This window comes from Chaetodon trifascialis, chromosome 22 (genome assembly GCF_039877785.1).
Source record: "Chaetodon trifascialis isolate fChaTrf1 chromosome 22, fChaTrf1.hap1, whole genome shotgun sequence".
NCBI classification, from domain to species: Eukaryota; Metazoa; Chordata; class Actinopteri; order Chaetodontiformes; family Chaetodontidae; genus Chaetodon; species Chaetodon trifascialis.
Window position 1 is genome coordinate 19,823,437 of NC_092077.1, and position 17,529 is coordinate 19,840,965.

General features: G+C 45.3%; 1 protein-coding gene across 1 annotated transcript; it reads left to right on the forward strand.

Annotated features, from left to right (window-relative positions):
- Nucleotides 1-1,589: 1,589 nt before the first annotated feature.
- Nucleotides 1,590-16,968, forward strand: dyrk2 (dual-specificity tyrosine-(Y)-phosphorylation regulated kinase 2). Its single transcript, XM_070992132.1, has 7 exons — nucleotides 1,590-1,672; nucleotides 8,032-8,135; nucleotides 11,150-11,492; nucleotides 11,682-11,845; nucleotides 12,165-12,554; nucleotides 12,688-12,778; nucleotides 13,178-16,968. The coding sequence occupies exons 1-7, from the start codon at nucleotides 1,633-1,635 to the stop codon at nucleotides 13,828-13,830; spliced, it is 1,785 nt and encodes a 594-aa protein (XP_070848233.1). The 5' UTR covers nucleotides 1,590-1,632; the 3' UTR covers nucleotides 13,831-16,968.
- The last annotated feature ends 561 nt before the right edge of the window (nucleotides 16,969-17,529 follow it).

A 17,529-nucleotide genomic window follows, 5' to 3' on the forward strand; every position in this document is an offset into this window, starting at 1 on the left:
ATTGAGTCTCTCTGCCTGGTTGGCTCATTTTAAGGATCCATCCATGGTGAGAAATCCAGACCCGTCTCAGGTCTGGGACGAGGCCTGATGTTAAAGTTTGTTACCTCTACTGGTGTGTGTGTGTGTGTGTGTGTGTGTGTGTGTGTGTGTGTGTGTGTGTGTGTGTGTGTGTGTGTGTGTGTGTGTGTGTGTGTGTGGGCTCTGTAATTCAACTAAAAGCTATGAAACCTGAGACCACACACACTCACACACACACTGACTGAACAAACTTTATTGTCAACACGACACTGCCCAGAAGCAACACCGAGAAAGCCGTCTGTGTGTCTGATGTAAACACGTTGTTGGTCTCCAAGCAGCCAAATAAACATTCGCACACTGTGTGAGTGATGATGTCCTCATAAGGAGAATCCTGGACGGTGCAGAGATGAAGAACGGCGCCCTGCTCTGTGACACCTTCAGCATCATTTTCTGGCGTCTGAGGCTCACTTAAACTTATTTTAACTCCAAACGACAAAGGTCATCATCCACGGGTTAAACTTCTTCCAAAGGTGGTGAGTATCGTTGTTCAAACCATTATTTAGTCTGACTGTAACAGAGTGAAGCATCAGTTTTGTTGTTATGGTTTCCTGCAGTTTGATTAAAAAAGTTCTGCTCTGAAAACGCTTTCAGAAAGTCCTTTTTTAGTCAAACTGTTGTTCTCATAGTCAACAATGAACTGTAAACGTGCTACAAACGCAGTCTTAGTGCACTTCTGTTGGTTTCACTCTGTATGTTAAACCTTCCTTTAAAGCTGCTCTGATCAATATTTTATAGTAACATGGATCAAATGACAGTGTGTAACACTCACAGAGATATATCACCAACTCTGCTCTGCAGAGCTTTTTAGCCTCTTTCATCTCCTAGTTTTGGATGTGTGGCAGGTTTCCTGTCCGGTTCAAAGACAGATATTTCCACATATTTCTCGCAGGTGATGGTGGAAACCAAAAACGGAGCTCAAAGAGAGACTATTGGACCGACAGTCATCAGGTGGATACAAACACACCTGTAATGGGATGATCTTATTTCTCTGTCTGCTGGAGTGTTCACCAAAACTTCATTCTATGAAACATGAAATCTACAGAAATTTCATACATAACATGAAGATTCAAGATTCAAGATTCAAAAAGCTTTATTTATCCCGAGGGAAATTGCTGTGCAGCAGTTGCGATACAAAGTGTAGAAGTGATGAATGATTATTAGTTACATAGATTCAAAATATACACAACATACAAAGTACGCAAAGGGAATAAAGTACAATGAATAATTCCTTTTAATAAAGTTTGATTTAATACAGTTTTAATTATGGTTTAAATACATTTGAAGAATTTAAGAACCTTACACTCTAAAAATGTATTTATTGAAGATGAAACAGTGAGTGGATGTGAGGAGGAGGAGGAGGAGGAGGAGGAGGAGGAGCGATCAATTTAAGGAGGAAGAAGAGTTATTGTGAGTTTTCTTGAAGGAGTTAGTCAGCGGAGGGATTAGAAGGAGGAGGAGAAAGAGGAGGAGTGGGGAGGAGGAAGAGGAGGAGCTGCAGATGGAGGAAGAGGAGGCGTCCTGTCCGTCTGTGTCCAGAGGAGAGGAGCGGCCGCCATGTTAACCAAGAAGCCCGGAACCTCGGTCCTGCCGACGGGTGAGCACAGCCCCTGTAGCCGGTCGCGGGGCGCCTGAGCCCGGCCAGTGTAGCGGGGAGACCCCGCCGGTCCCCCGCCTCTGACTGCGTCTCTTTAATCCAGTGTAAATGAAAACGTAACGAGTCAGACACGGAAGAAAACAGTGAGGGAAGGGCTGGAGCTCAGCTAGCTAACAGACAGGAATAGAAGCAGAAAAGCTCGTCTTTCTCTCTGCTCATTTAACGATCTGATAAAGCGGATCCAGGGAGCCGCAGCCTGAAGTCCGCCGATGAAAAGCCTCCAAAGTGGAAGCTGCCGCAGACATCTTCCTCCCTGTCTGCGGGTTTATTTTTAGCTAGCGTTAGCTGACCCGCACTGAGAGGTGACAGACACACAAACTGCTTTCCAGGTGTGTTTGCGTCTCATTCAGCTGTTTGTGAGTGTTTACGGCGGCTCAGCGGGCTGTGAGAGACATGTCGGTGTCTTCTGGGCTCGACTTGAGTCTTAGATTTGGCATTTGGTGGCGTTTAGTGAGTGTGTGTCTCTGTGTGTGTCTGTGTGTGTGTTTTCCGTTGCTGGGTAATTTTTGGCCTCCAGCTCGGCAGACAGAAATAAAGCTTCGGTTCAGTTCAGTCAGAGGTCAGCTCGTTTCTCGGTGGTCTTTAACGTCTTTTTAACGGATGTTTTGTGTCGCCTCTAAAATATAAAACAACAAAACGTCTTGTCTCATTGAATTAGCTCGACGGATACATGCTAATGCTGTGACGGACTGTTGGAGCTGTTGTTACACGATAACATCCATGCTACCACAGGCTAACTGTTAGCTTAGAACTGTTGTCATTTTACAGTTCTATAAACTTTATTTAAAACATTACAAGACGGTTTTTTTTTTTTTTTTGCTCTCTGTGGGTTTCTATCTTGGTGTTGGGGTTTTATTTAATGTTACACTGATTTGTCAGGATTTAAATGTAAATATATAATCTTCATTTGGTTGCAGGCGGTTGTCTTTTAGTATTAGCATGGTCATTATCGTTTAGCTTTGTTAGCTCGTCGGTATCAGCATTTTCATTGGCTGGTGAGAAACAAGAAACTACAGAAAAACCAAGGACAGGTTTGAGATCATTCAGGAAGTGTCACCGTTGTATGGTTTGTCCTCCAGAGAGCGCAGATCTGTTTATCTTCCTGCTATGCATCAGGACATACTAGGGTTCAGTTTTGTACGTAGAGGTACGTTTATGAAAAATGTTCATTTATGTCGTGTTTGAAAACAATAACAGTTGTTATGTCATTGCAGAATTTTAAATTTGAAATATTGCCATTAGCCTCATCAGGAAGGAAGTTCTTCACCACGAGCTCGTCTCATTGGTCACTTTCGTAGCGCTGATCCCTTTGCGTCACGATTCTGGGCGGCCATCTTTAAAACACCGGATTTCAGGTGCTGGGGCGTTATTAAATGTTACAGCAAGAGTTTTGAATGTACAGACTCACCCAGTGGAGAGGTTGGGCTCTCAAATATGTTTTGGGGACATTTTGTTAAGGAACCATCGGGAATCAGACAGGAGACATGAAGCCAAGACAGAAAGCGACAGAAACTAATTATTATAACGTAAAGACAGCCTACTATGACAGTTTTCAGGTAGCCATATGACCACCACTAGCCCTCTGTTATCTGCTTCGTAACATCAGTGATGTTGAACAGATTATTGTATCGTAGCTTATTATCTGCGTACATAGAGACAAGTGCGGTTACATAATGTAAACACAGGCAGCTAGCTTGTTATTAAAGTCAGCATTAGCATAGCTGAGATGATTCATTGTGATACTTGTGTGTACAGGCAGCTCTTACAGATAGCTTCATGCTCACTGTTAGCTCACTGTAATGTTGCAGCTAAGTTTGTCTTGCAGCTGGCGCTAACCAGGATTAGCTTCATCATAATATATTCTTTAGCAGTCTGATTTTTGTAGTTATTCGTCAAAGTGTTATTCAAGTCTATGCCAGTATCAAGGTAATGTCGGGGTATTTTTGATCTTGTCTATCAAGTGATAAAATTACACCTCCATGTTGGCTGTTGGCTTCATGTTAGAAGAAGGCAGCAAGCTGCCAACTAGTGACAACTGACGAGTGTCAATCACAGTGGGACGATAGAAAGTGTTAAGAAAAGTTGTTTTTCCAAGGAGAATTTATCCGTGGACGTGTTTGTCTCCAGAAGCATCCCACCACAGTCCAGCAGTTTTTGACTTTTGTTCAGCTGTGAGCACCTCATCCACTTGGCAGGGTGCCTAACTCACTAGTTTGTACAACGTCATCATAGTCTCGATGTATTGAATCCAACTTTGGGACAGTGTCTTCAGCGGCGTTCGCGATGTTGCACTGGGTTTAAAGTTCAGATCTTTTTGCTGTCTCACCTCTGTGTGTCAGGACATCGGCTGCACGAATTGTTGGATTGTTTGTGTCGGAAAATTGCAAATGCTATCAGGCTTGGTGTTCAGTTGAGTGTTTGTTAAACCCCTCCCCTGAACGGTGATTGCCTGATCACAGGTTAGCAGCAGCCTGTCAGGTTTTATATTTCTCAGCAGCTTAAAGCTTGTGCGTGAGGCTGTATTAAGAGCTGCATACAAAGAGTTAAGAGGCTGATGTCTTTATTTAGCATTTCTAACAGCAAAAATGAAGAGTGAAAGTATGAAGAGATGAACAGTCTGTTTCTGAGCTCTAACATGAGGTGCAACCCTTAGCATGTCCAGCTAACAAGCGCACTCACCCATGACACCCATTTATTACACTATGGGGTCACAGTTTAGTGTTAGCCTACGTTAAAATTAGAAAAATTCACGTGTAACTCATGCACTGTGATGTGTTTTCCCACTGTGTGGATGCTGCTAGCGTCTGATTCAGGCTAACGTCAGCGGCTCTGTCCAACTCTCTTTGGATTTGGGGAAGTTTACTCTCGAGAGACTCCAGCCAGCGTAGTCTGAGATTTATGCTAGCAGCCTTTTTTAATGCTCAAGGTGAAACGTGCTGTTTGAAAATACAAGCAGTAGAAATCTAACCTGTCTTGCTGGTGTGTCGAGCTTCATTGACTGTGTTGATGATGGATTAATAATGTTGAGTGATGTTTGTAAACTGTGTATATTATAATGGAAAGTTCGACAGGAGTAGCTGTACTGACTGAAGGCTGTTTATTGAACAGTCAGTGCTGCTGTCGAGTCCTTTACACTGAACTAATATTGGCTTTTAGACTTCTAATTATACTTATTGTTGATGTTATTACAGTGGGAACACCACAAACTCAAAATGTCGTTCAAACCAGTAGATGAAAAACTCCAGGGCTTTGTCTACAGGGGCCCATGAGGGACAGAAATAGAAATATTAGCAGGTTGAAATGACAATGGGCATTTTTCATTGTAGTTTCTACGTCCTTTTCTGAGCTTTGCAGAGCAGTTTTTTCCTCAAACACCTCTGAGTTTCTGAGCGTCGCAGTGCTGTATGTGTGCGGTCACGTTGCTGCACATTTTCCCACTCGCCCTGTCGAGCAGCATGCCGAGCGTGCTCGCCGGCGCTCTGGCATCTCCAGCTCGGTGTCAGGTTCACACTCAGCACGCCGCTTTTCCACTCTGTTAGCGTGCATCTGTCAGACCTGCAGCAAGGAATACCTCTGCAGTAGGGTTAGGGCTAACCCTAACCCCCTAACCCTATAAATGACAGAAACTGCTTATTGATTATTGCTGACAATCGACTTTCTGTCAGTCAGCTAATAGATTCATTGATCCTGAGGCAACATCCTCATTTTGTCTGTTTTCTCCAAAACCCAAAGATAATCAATTTAAAACAATCTTAAAATGAGAAAACCAGCAAGTACTTTCATCTGAGTATTGTCTAATCAGCTAATCAATGAGCTGTTTGTGCAGGAATGTCATAAAGCTCCTCTGAGTGGGAATCACAGCGGAGCAGATGTAAGTGCTGGTGTATTGATAACACTCTAATATATTGATTGTTTGTCCCGGCCTCGCTCATTAGCAGGATCACAGTGAAGACACATCAGAGGTGCATCGTTTTGCTGCAGGCAGCGTGTTTGTGCTGCGGCTGCTCTGTATCATCGGGAGTTTGTCGCTCGCTGCATCACGCTGATGCTCCGCGTTCGAAGCTGCATCGTTTGCATGTTCTTTGTCATGTGGTCGTTTCGCGGCGTGTTGGCGGTCTGCAGCGTGGATCTGTGGAGCTGCTGAATGTGATTTGTGTCTCTGGCTCGTCCTCATTAGCAGGATTACAGTGAGCGTTCAGATTAGAGGCAGAGCAGCAGCAGAGACCATCTGCCTGCTTCAACCTGCACGAACGCAGGAAGCTGCTGAGAGCTGGACGGTGGCCTGCGAGGGTCTGCTGCTCATTCGTTCATGCTGATGCTCTCATAACTTCCTTCCATGACTTTGAATAAAGTTGTAGCCTCTGTCACATCATGGTGCCAACTGAAATCCAGCCTAAAGCAGCATGTAAGCATGCAAAACAGAGGTCATCTAATGTGTCTGGATTCGTTTGGCGGTCAGCACTCCATGAAGACATGCCAACAAAAGACCGGCAGAAAGATATTGAAAACCTCAGCAGAAGCTCTGGATGGAAAAAAAATGACCTTCAGCACAGCCCCAATGAAAGTAGACAGTCATTAGATTAATGTTTATCTGCCGCAGATAACCACGTATTTGACATTTATAAGAGATAACGTGGGGACACGGGGTCAGATCATTTTTTATTCCACTGGGTTCAAACTTTTTGTTAACTGGAGTTTGTTTCCAGCTGGATTTTGGGAACCGTGCATCCTCCTCTGGGTGTTCCGGTGTGTCTTGCTGATTCCTCCGGACAGAGAGGAAGTGGTCTAACTGGGTTAGTGACTGACCAGACGGTATCAGCTGTTGTCTGAGGCAGATGTCTGGGACTCGCTCGCTTTGTCACGGTTGTAAAGCTGTCGCTGTGTTCAAAGGCTCTCCCGAAAATGTATGACACGACGGAAGGAAAGTGGGCCAAAGTAGAGCGTTTATCAATCTTAACTCCACCTGCTGAGATAGTAGTCTGCTGTGACCTCTGACCTTCAACCCTGCTGGGTTGGTGCTGTAGTCATGTTGCTGTCAAAGTAGGTGAAGCTGCAGAGAGAGGAAGGCAATGCATTGGGGATTATCGGGCTATATTAAAACCTTCATCCTCCTTAGACTGAGTCAGCCTGCAGGACCTGCAGCCTTCAGAACGGACTGGATCCCTTTGTCCTGGGTCAGTCCGGTCCAAGGCCGTCCCAGGCTGGCCATTCTCCAAAGCATACCCTACCAGCATACAGTTTTTAAATGGAGGCAGCCAGTTGAGATGTACGGTGAGTGGCCGCTTTGTTAGGTACACCTGTATAATACAGGTAATACAGCAGCTGAAACAGTAGCTCAACAGTTGTTATGAGCTCTCAGCCAAGCAGACAAACTGTGTTATCATGTCGCAGAATCAGCCTTTATCTGTATTGTGTCGCATTGCTTAAAAAAATCGTTATCACAGAAATATCGTGACCTCATTTGACGGCCATCTCCACCATCTCCACCTCCAGACATGTCTTCTTTTAGTAGTGTGTGGCATAAATCATAAGTGAAGTCAGTTGGCGGCAGAAGCATGACGGAGGTTACCTGAGTTCATGATGAGCTGCGATGGTGCATTTAGGGAACGAGGTGGAGCTTGGGTTCAGTTCATGCGCTCGCACATCTTTAACAAAGCTGTTATATATGGACGGCAATAAAGAGCATGTCTCTGTCAGCCTCTATATGTGTTTGTCTGTGCATGTATATGTCCATCCCCATTCGGTCTAAACATAGCTAATCCAACCCCGACCGGATTCTCTTTCTGCCAAAGTCATCTACGCTCGTATAACCCGCCGGGTCGGGGGGATTTGGACCACTTTTGAATATTTCAGGAGGTTGACAAACATGTTCCTGATGTGTGCGTTACGTAACGGGCTCTTTCTGCAGTGGTTGTGACGTTTGATATTTGGTATGTTGAAGGGAGGCACATCTTGTACATTGAAAGGTTGATACCTTGGCACGGAGTCTGCATCCAGAGGAACATCACTCGTTAGTCAGAGCTCAAACCTGGCAACCCCACCGTGAGGACGAGGCCTCAGAGCTGCAGATAGCTGCCAAGCTAACTGCTGCTAAAATCAGTGTCTTCTTACATTTCTCTTCCCACACCTGCGAGAATGTGTTCACCTTTGATTCAGCTAGGCTAGCAGTTTCCCCTTGCTTCCAGTCTTTGCGCTAAGCTACGCTAAACACTGGATTTATCTCCACCATGGATACATAGAAATGAAACTGACATCCGTCTTCTCATCTGAGGATACTAATCTCTTTCGTTCATTTTCAGGCAAAGTGGGCGAGCCGGTCTACTCTCCCGGTCACGGTGGCTCTCAGACGACGTCGCCTGTCGCCCTGCCGCGGCTTCGCAACAACAACCACAACCCCCTGACGGTACGACACACTCTCAGCTTCCTTATATCTGTATTATGTTCAATTAACTGCACGTTGTTGCTGCCTTTATAACCCCCAATGCATCATATTTAACAGGAGGGTGAAGTAGTTGAATGAAAGAAGTTGCTTTAAGTCCAGATTGAGTCAAACCTGCAGGCCTGGTCGCCTATTCTTTAATCAATTACTGATCCAAACCAAGAGTTGGTGATGCACTGGACTCGGTTCATCACTACAACCTGTCTGCAGCACAGAATGCAAAGCTGAACACCATCATGTTTTCAAGGGGCGAGCAGCAGCAGAGCTGAAAGCAGCTGAGCGTTACAAAGCAAAGCTGCTTGGTAATTAAAGATATTTTTCTTCAGTGTGAATCATCTGCACGTCTGGACTTATCTGTCTGTCTCTGTTCAGTCTAAACACATCTAATCTAATCTGACTGGGTTGAGTGTTGGTGGATAAACATCAGTACAGTGATCATTGTTTATAAGATACACCCAAATATGGCTGCTTTGGCAGCTGAGAAGACAGCTCATGTGCTATAAAGGAACGTCGGGCTTACATTATACACATTTGGCATTTTTCCCTCTTCATGCGTACGTCTGGAGCATTTAGCTTAAGGAAACTTGAGCATGTGGTCAAAGGGAGCCAGAGATTGAACCACTGAATTTATTGACGACCACCTGAGCCACAACCAAGCCGTTGTTTGTTGATTACAACCTTTTCCAGCTTTGTTTCCACCTGTTGTTTTACCGTCTCGTTCTTTGACTGCCTGTCCTTTTTTAAGCATCGTTTGGTGTATATAACATGAGGCCCGCTCCTGACATCAGCCTGCCCCTCTCTCAGAGTTATGCTGGCTGCAGAAGGTTGTAGTTTGATTAGCGAGCTGCAGTTAGCCGTTAGCCGTTAGCCGTTAGCCATTAGCCTGAGCAGCAGTTCTCTGAAACAGTCAGCTGCAGCCACCAGGCTAATAATAGCCCTCAGCTCCGAGATGCTTTAAACAGCTGATTGGTTTAAAGGCTGGTGTGAAGGATACACACACACACACACACACACACACACACACACACACACACACACACACACAGATCTAATGGTAAGAAGGAGCTAATACATAATTTTTTTTGCTTTAGTACCTTCAGAGTCATGGCCGTTACATCAGCAGGGTTTCCTGTAAGACATAAAGGCCTCAGTGTCACTGAGCAATGGTCACATACTTATGAGTTATGTAACTGTTTATTGGCTTGATCAGCTTTCGCAACCATTGATAACTAATTTCTTATCTATCTTATGACTAACGTCAGTGATAGCAGCTGTGCTTTGTTCAGACTGCAGGTAAATCAGATTAGTTTATCAAATCGTGTCTTTACAACGGACTCTCAATTAATTGTTGTGTGATTTGCAAGTGATCAGATCAGATTCGTGCGTCCAGACATCACAGTCTGCAGTGGCTGCTGAGGTTAATGACACAGGTGTCAGTAACTTCAGACTCTCTCCAGCGTGGAAACGTGAAAAATGGGAATCCATCTTTTCGCCCTCCAAACAACAGCGCTGTCGGTTAATCGCCTGCATCAAGTTGCACTAAAGGAAACGGTGACAGAAACGTTCTGACTTTAGTTAAAGTTTTTGGACACATTTTTGGCAAATCTATTAATTGAGAAAGTAAATGTTAGATTAATGAAAGTGAATCCTTAAAATACTAAATCCCGAGTTGCAGACAGAGTTATTTGTATACAGCAAGACAAAAACGTATTGGTGTGTGTGTGTGTGCGTGCATGTGTGGTGTGTGCATGCGTCAAGGTATTGTCAGGTGAGGGAGGAGTCAGTAGGGCCAAATGCCCTCTTACATCCCTGTAACTACTGACGACACCGACACAAGCTTGTTATTGTTTCGGTTTCCTCTCTTGATTCACTTCCTTGTTTTTATACCACAGTTCCCCTACTGGCCAGATGACAAGAACACACACACACACACACACACACACACACACACACACACACACACGTACAAATATACACATTGTTATTTGTGTTAAACAGCATGTCTTTGAACTGAGCTACTGAGCTGGGCTCTGTGTGTGTGTGTGTGTGTGTGTGTGTGTGTGTGTGTGTGTGTGTGTGTGTGTGTGTGTGTGTGTGTGTGTGTGTGTGTGTGTGTGTGTGTGTGTGTGTGTGTGTGTGTGTGTGTGTGTGTGTGCGTGCGTGCGTGTTTGAGCTCACCTCTGTTATCTGAAAGGGCCCAGGTGTGCTGGTCTCCATGGCAACAGGGAGTGACTCACTGAGCGAGACAAAGAAGCAAATTGAGGGACGGACAGAAACAGCTGTGTCTCTGTTCGTCCATCAGTCACAGTTGTGTAATTGGACTGTTTGAGTTCATTCGAGGGAACAGATTCTAATTTGCAGCCATTAATTTTCCAGATTTCCACCCTGATGCGCTGCAGGCTTCATACAGCGTCCTGTGTGGCGTTCAAGAACTCAGAAATGAATCGTTCGTCTTCTGGGGCTTTGATTTTCAGACACCACAGATTATCACTGCGGTATTTAATCACCAACCAGAGACTCTGTATCATGCCTGTTGAATTGACGACATTACCACATAAAAATAGCATCAGATAAAAACACCAAGAACACACAGCAGAGATGGCTCTCTTCGATAAGTGTTCAGGTTCAGTAACTGCAGCGATTTTTACTTCCTGCTAGTGATGAAACCATTTGTCAATGAATCATTTATTCAAAGGGAGAAAATAATGGTCAACCACTTTAATATTGATGACTTATTTAAGTTATTTATCAGGCAGAAACAGTTGCTGCCTGCAGCTCTAATGTGACGGTTTATATCCAGATTTCATGTAAAAATGTTGAGTGAAACACTTTCAGAAAACTAAATAAACTAAAGGTTTAATTGAAAAAACAATTAATAGAAGTAATGATTGAAATCATTAGTTGCAGGCCTGCTTCTCGTGCTGTTCAGACGTCTTTAGGCCACGGCTGATCTGACGTCTCGTTCTGTTTCCCCTCAGGGAGGCTCCAAAGCCGCCATGTCGGACACCGTCCAGCTGTCGTCGCAGTCGCAGGTCCACGTCACCCAGCTGTACGAGGAGAACACCAACAAGCGTCCAGTCCTGACCTCTCAGCCCAATGGCCTGGCTCCCCTCAGCTCCACCCGGCCGGGGCTGCCGCTGCCGGACCGCCAGACCTCAGGCTCGGAGCCCGCCCACCACTGCCGGCAGGGCAGCGCTGCCTCCAACAAGTCGACAGACAGCAAGCCAAAGCCCACCTCCATGTCCCCGGAGCAGGCCATGAAACAGTTCATGTCCAAAATGTCGTCGTTCGAGCACCACGAGGTGTTCAACTACCCTGAGGGTGAGAGGGTCTAAACAGCCTCATGAAAGATGCATGTTTTCATTGATTAACGCTGATGATAACGTACCAGTAATCTGTAGACGCTGATGTGAATCCCATCAGATGACAAATGTGACCAAAATACAAATGAAACAAATCGCTTTGACCAGAATGAAAGTGATGAACGATCATGTGCTCGTTTCTCCTCAGTGTATTTTGTTGGTCCAAATGCCAAGAAGAGGTCAGGGGTCATGGGCGGAGCCAATAATGGAGGCTACGACGATGATCAGGGATCCTACATCCACGTTCCCCACGACCACATCTCCTACCGCTACGAAGTCCTGAAGGTCATCGGCAAAGGCAGCTTTGGACAGGTACGACCATCAATGGCACTGCTCGTGACGGTTGATCCCCTGCTGCTTCCTGTCCTCATACTCTTCTCTATACCTTTACTCAAGTTGTTGTAAGTACCACCTGGTCTACACCGAGCACGGCTGCATCGCGGTCCGGCTCCACCGCAGCTGATGGCGCCATTCGAGACGATGCTTGTGATTCTACCAGATTCATTGTCCTGGAAGCAGCTCTCCGTTCTTCTAAGCAGAGAATACGTGTTTAGTCTACTGTGTTTCTGTCAGAAGCCGAAGTATCAAGACGTTAGATTAATGAGAACATCATGTTCCTCCCCCCCTGCAGGTGGTGAAGGCCTTCGACCACAAGTCTCAGACCCACGTGGCTCTGAAGATGGTCCGCAACGAGAAGCGCTTCCACAGGCAGGCGGCGGAGGAGATCCGCATCCTGGAGCACCTGAGGAAGCAGGACAAGGACTCGAGCATGAACGTCATCCACATGCTGGAGAACTTCACCTTCCGAAACCACATCTGCATGACCTTCGAGCTGCTCAGCATGAACCTGTACGAGCTCATCAAGAAGAACAAGTTCCAGGGCTTCAGCCTCCCGCTGGTCAGGAAGTTCGCCCACTCCATCCTGCAGTGTCTGGACTCACTGCACAAGAACCGCATCATCCACTGCGACCTCAAGCCCGAGAACATTTTACTCAAGCAGCAGGGACGCAGTGGCATCAAGGTAACCCTAACCTTAACCCTAACCTCACTGCGCCCTTATCTAAACTTAACCCTAACCCTTACAAGTAGCAACCACCTTAATCTGAGCCACTAAAGGCTTGTGGATCCTTTCATCAAACATTCTTTCTCTCCAGGTCATAGATTTCGGTTCTAGCTGTTTTGAACATCAGAGAGTTTACACCTACATCCAGTCCAGGTTCTACCGAGCGCCAGAGGTCATTCTAGGTAAGATGAACTAATGTGGAAAACTGAAAAGAGCCTTTGTTGGGCGCTAAGTGTCGGTCCATTTCAGCCATGAAATCAAATATGCCAAGACTTAAAAGTTCCTGCAAAGCTGATTTTTTTCCATTGAATTGAATATTTGCATTCATACACCTTGAAAGTCTCCCTACCTTCAAAGCGGCCTGGTAGTCCAGCAATATAATAAATCCTTTTTTTAGCTTTCCGACAGCTTGTAAACGAAACACTTAACAGCACTTGACAAAGACACACAGTGACTTTGACAGAAAACTAAATGTTGTATGTGATAGATTATTCATCTGCAGCACGTTTCAAATCTCTGTGAGTTAAATTTTGTTGGCTGAATCCCAGTCTTGACTGGTCAATCTTTGCCCTCTCCTCCAGGCTCCAGGTATGGGATGCCTATCGACATGTGGTCCCTGGGCTGCATCCTGGCTGAGCTGCTGACCGGTTACCCGCTTTTGCCCGGTGAAGACGAAGCCGACCAGCTGGCCTGCATCATTGAACTACTGGGCATGCCCAGCCAGAAGCTCCTTGATGCCTCCAAGAGAGCCAAGAACTTTGTGTCGTCCAAAGGTTACCCGCGGTACTGCACTGTCACCACGCTGCCTGACGGCACCACTGTGCTGAATGGCGGCCGCTCACGACGAGGGAAGGTACGCGGCCCACCGGGCAGCAAAGACTGGAGCGCAGCGCTGAAAGGCTGCGATGACCCTCTGTTCCTAGACTTCCTCAAACAGTGTTTGGAGTGGGACCCGGCTCTCAGGATGACACCCAGCCAGGCGCTCCGCCACTCGTGGCTGAGGAGGCGACTTCCCAAGCCACCAGCAGGAACCACCACGGGGGAAAAGACCTCCTCCTCCAAACGGGGCACCACCACCACCACCGACGGCGGCATCACCTCAATCTCCAAACTCACCACCACCTCCTCAACCACCACGTCCTCCTCCTCTAAAACTAGGACTAACTTGGCAGCGATCACTGATGCCAACGGAAACATCCAGCCGAGGACGGTTCTGCCCAAGCTGGTCAGCTGAGAGTGAATGCACCCCACTCGCTGTGATGGGAGTTGTAAGCTGTTTTCTTGAGCATCCGGGAGCAACCAGCTGGCACTGAATAAAACTGGTTTGTCCAGTTTTGAAGAGCGTTTGGTTTTTTGCTGCTGGTTTTCACAGCGTTGTTGGAGTGCATTCAGGACAAACACAGTCACGGAAACTCAGCGTTGGGGTGTTGAAATGTGCAGAACGGCCAGGCTGGGATGTGAGTTGAGCTGAAGCAAACTTTGTTGATAAATTGGGGTGCGTTCAGACTCAAATCCACCGTCCTGTCTGAAGAAGACAATAGTCTTCTTTACATTGTGAGCAGCGAGACAGGAAGTGACCACACAAGTTTGGAATGATTGTGGGGCTGCTCAGACAATCAGAACACACCACTCTGTAGCTCCAAACACACAAACGCAAACACATGGTGCTAACGGAGGGAACAAGGCTTTTTTATGTCTATAGCATGGAAACTGTTTAGCTGAGCTGAGAGTCGATGAATCGATTAGACACCAAAAACAACTTCAAATGATCTTAGTCTTACAAGGTTATATCTGCAGGCACGTAATGGCTTGTGTAAGAGATTCATGTGGTTTACTTTGGAAAGGAAGTCAGATATATCCTTATAATGCTAAGGTAACATCTGCAAAAAAGCAAGGATTATTTCATTTCATCTTGAAATAACTTATTTTGTGTTACGTTTCAGTTTAGTGGGCATTTTTCATTATTTTAACTTAAACGAACAATTAGTTAAAACTCCGGCAACTCAAACTGAAGCATCTACCTGTTAGCTGTCTAACTTTCTAAGCTAACTGTTTCACAGTGTCTAGCTAGCCTGTGTTACCATGCTAGCATTGTGCCTGTCAGCTGGCTAACTATTAACTGGCTAATTACCTCTGGTTAGTTGTTAGACAGCCATTTGTTTGTGTTAGGTGTCACTTTGCTACCTATTTACCTTTTAACTGGCTAGCAGTTAGCCTAGCAGACTTTAAATCAGCTGGCTAGCTGTAGCTGGCTCAATATTTGCCTTTTTTGGCAGTCTGGTGGCTAGCCTTAGCCTTTTTTAGCCATAGCCTGTTAGCTCTCCACTGCCTAGCCTTATGAAGCACAGACTTAGAGTTTTCTGAAGGTTTGCAGAAAGAGAGTTGAAGGATAAAACGACCAGAAAAGAAGTGTTTGTGTTAACTTTCACCATTTTGTGCCCTATTTAGTTTAATTTAATTAAATAAATCAGATTATCAAGGACATAAAATGGCTGAAGGAGCTGTGAAGGGAGAAGGTTGAGTAAAGGCAGTTTTATGGACAAGTTACAAGTCATATTAAAATCAAAGGGCTCGAATATTAAAAAATGGGAATGTTAGTAACCAAAGTTATTTAGGCTGAGGCTGCTTTATGAAGCAGCAGGCTAGCGTTTAATGAGCTAAATTAAATTCTATTCAGACTTGATGCACAGTTTACGTATGTTCGGCCAGTCTTAAAGGTGAAAATGAGATCAAAACGCTGTCGTAACCTCGTGCAAAGCTAACATGGGATAAACCACTGCTGGGATAAAATAACAACATGCTGGTCGTCTGTGTCAACGACAGACGCTTCTGATCCTTCAGGACCGTCTTAGATCATAAAGGCAGATTCATTTTTAGCAGGCGAGTAAGATTTCCAGGCTACAGGAAAAGATTTTACGCAGAAATCACGACGCCAAAATGTCTTCCATAATGTGGCAGCGTAGAGCGGTGTTGATGGTTAGACGGCTGGACTTTAGGCGACAGAGTACAGAGACCTGACAGCAGCTCAGAGGATCAAATCCCTTAAAACAGTCGACAGACCTGCAGTCAGTGATGATGATGTCTGACAGTGCAGAGAAATGTGAGCCTTCAGTCATATTTCAGGGCTACAAACTGACCTCGTTGCTGTTCCTGTGCAGTCAGTGTGAAGAGGTCAGCCTGTTGTGTAGAGATCTGTCCCTCTGGGTCACACCGGTGGGACGTGAATGTCTGTTCCAGCTGAACACATCATGAAGTCTTGGCTCTGTGGATCATGTGGATGTGGATCAAAAGCTTGGTGAGCAGCATGATTAACAGTGTGCTGTCTGAAGCTAACGTGTTAGCATATGACTGAAAGAGAGCTCCGCTTACAATCAGGGTTTCTTTCAGAGTGACACTAAAGACGTTCACTTAGACACAAATAATAGTTATAATCAATAATAATATCATGAAAAGGGCTCCAGTCACATCAGTGTGTTTAAAGGTGGAAACACCTGCAGCGTCTAGGACAGGTGTGACGCAGGTTGTTTTGAGCTGCTCTGCAGGCCGTTGTCGTGGCTCAGTAGCAGCTTTCCATCCAAATGTTGTGCAGATTTAGCTGAATTTTCAGGAAATCCACTGCTGTTGGTACGTTAGAAGCATCGAGCTGAGCAGTCAGCGGCGTGAACTCTGCAGTCATGAGACTTCATGACATCAAGTCAACACAATCAGAGTCGGTGACAGCGGCTGTGGATTAGAGAAACCTGGTTTCTATATGTGGATAATGACTGCAGAAATCAAAGCTATTGATTGTTTATAACAGATAGAGTTCAGACAGAGATCATCGTGATTTCTCTTTACTATGAGACATTTCATGAATCCGTCAGAGGTTTTAAGTCAGAGCAGATGCGTTGTTAGGTGTTGAGTTTAGTGGATTAACCAAAAGCACAGCCTGCTGATTATATCCATAAACACTTTATTAAAGCTCCAGATCCAGAAAAGACGAGACTCTGTGCAAAACATCTATAAAGCAGAACGTGATCATTCGCTAATTGAAAAAAGTTCAAAGACAATATGTTCAATGTTTATTAGTTTTGTAAATATATGCTTATTCTGAATGTGAGCATCCTGGAAAGGCTCAGTCGTTCACAAGGGAGGACGTTCACCACTTTGTGAACACATGATTGGATGAAGGACTCAGGAACACTTGGTCAGAGCGTTGTCTGTAAACACAGTTTGTTTGCAAATGATTTATTCTGGTTTTATTTCGGTTTCACAGAATCCTGACCTCTACCATCATACACTGATAGCATGATATAATTATCTAAAAATCTACTGTGTATTCATTAAAAGCAGGCGACTGAGTGCTTCATGCAAGGCAGCGGATTAAAATGAGAAAAGAAAAGAATTTAAAAATATAAAGAAATCTACATTTAAGTGGCGAAAGACCTAAAGTGGACTAGAATAAAGCAAAACAGTTCCAGTAATTTATGATCAAACAAAGAGCTGATTGAAGTGGAATCAGAAAAGACGTAGAAATGTTATTGGCGTGTCCTCCGTGTGCTCTGTGACATGTTGGCTTCCTGTGTGCATGTGCTGTTGTTGCTGTAGCCCGCTTCTCTCAATGCATGCTGGGAAAGGCTTTATCGCTCGCTTCAGCCGCTGCCTGTTATCTCAGCATCACACGAAGGAATCGTACTTCCTGGTGTGACTGGGCCCTGATGCTGTCAGACAGCACTGATGTCTACACACACTGTGTGTTCGCACGAGTGTGAAGTGACGACAGCAATAGAGCAGAAGATTAAAGACGAGACGAGACGAAATGAACAGATCAGAACAAAAAAAGACGTTACAGTAATGTGCAGACGAGCAGGACCTCTGGGATCTGCTAATACAGTGATCAAAGGTCAGTATTGGTAAATGGATCATCAATACGGACCGGGGGGGTGGGAGGGGG

Coding starts and splice junctions, on each gene's coding strand:
- dyrk2 (XM_070992132.1), top strand. CDS start 1,633: ATGTTAACCAAGAAGCCCGGAACCTCGGTCCTGCCGACGG. Junction 12,555..12,687: donor AGGGACGCAGTGGCATCAAG/GTAACCCTAACC, acceptor CTTTCTCTCCAG/GTCATAGATTTCGGTTCTAG. Junction 12,779..13,177: donor AGCGCCAGAGGTCATTCTAG/GTAAGATGAACT, acceptor CCTCTCCTCCAG/GCTCCAGGTATGGGATGCCT.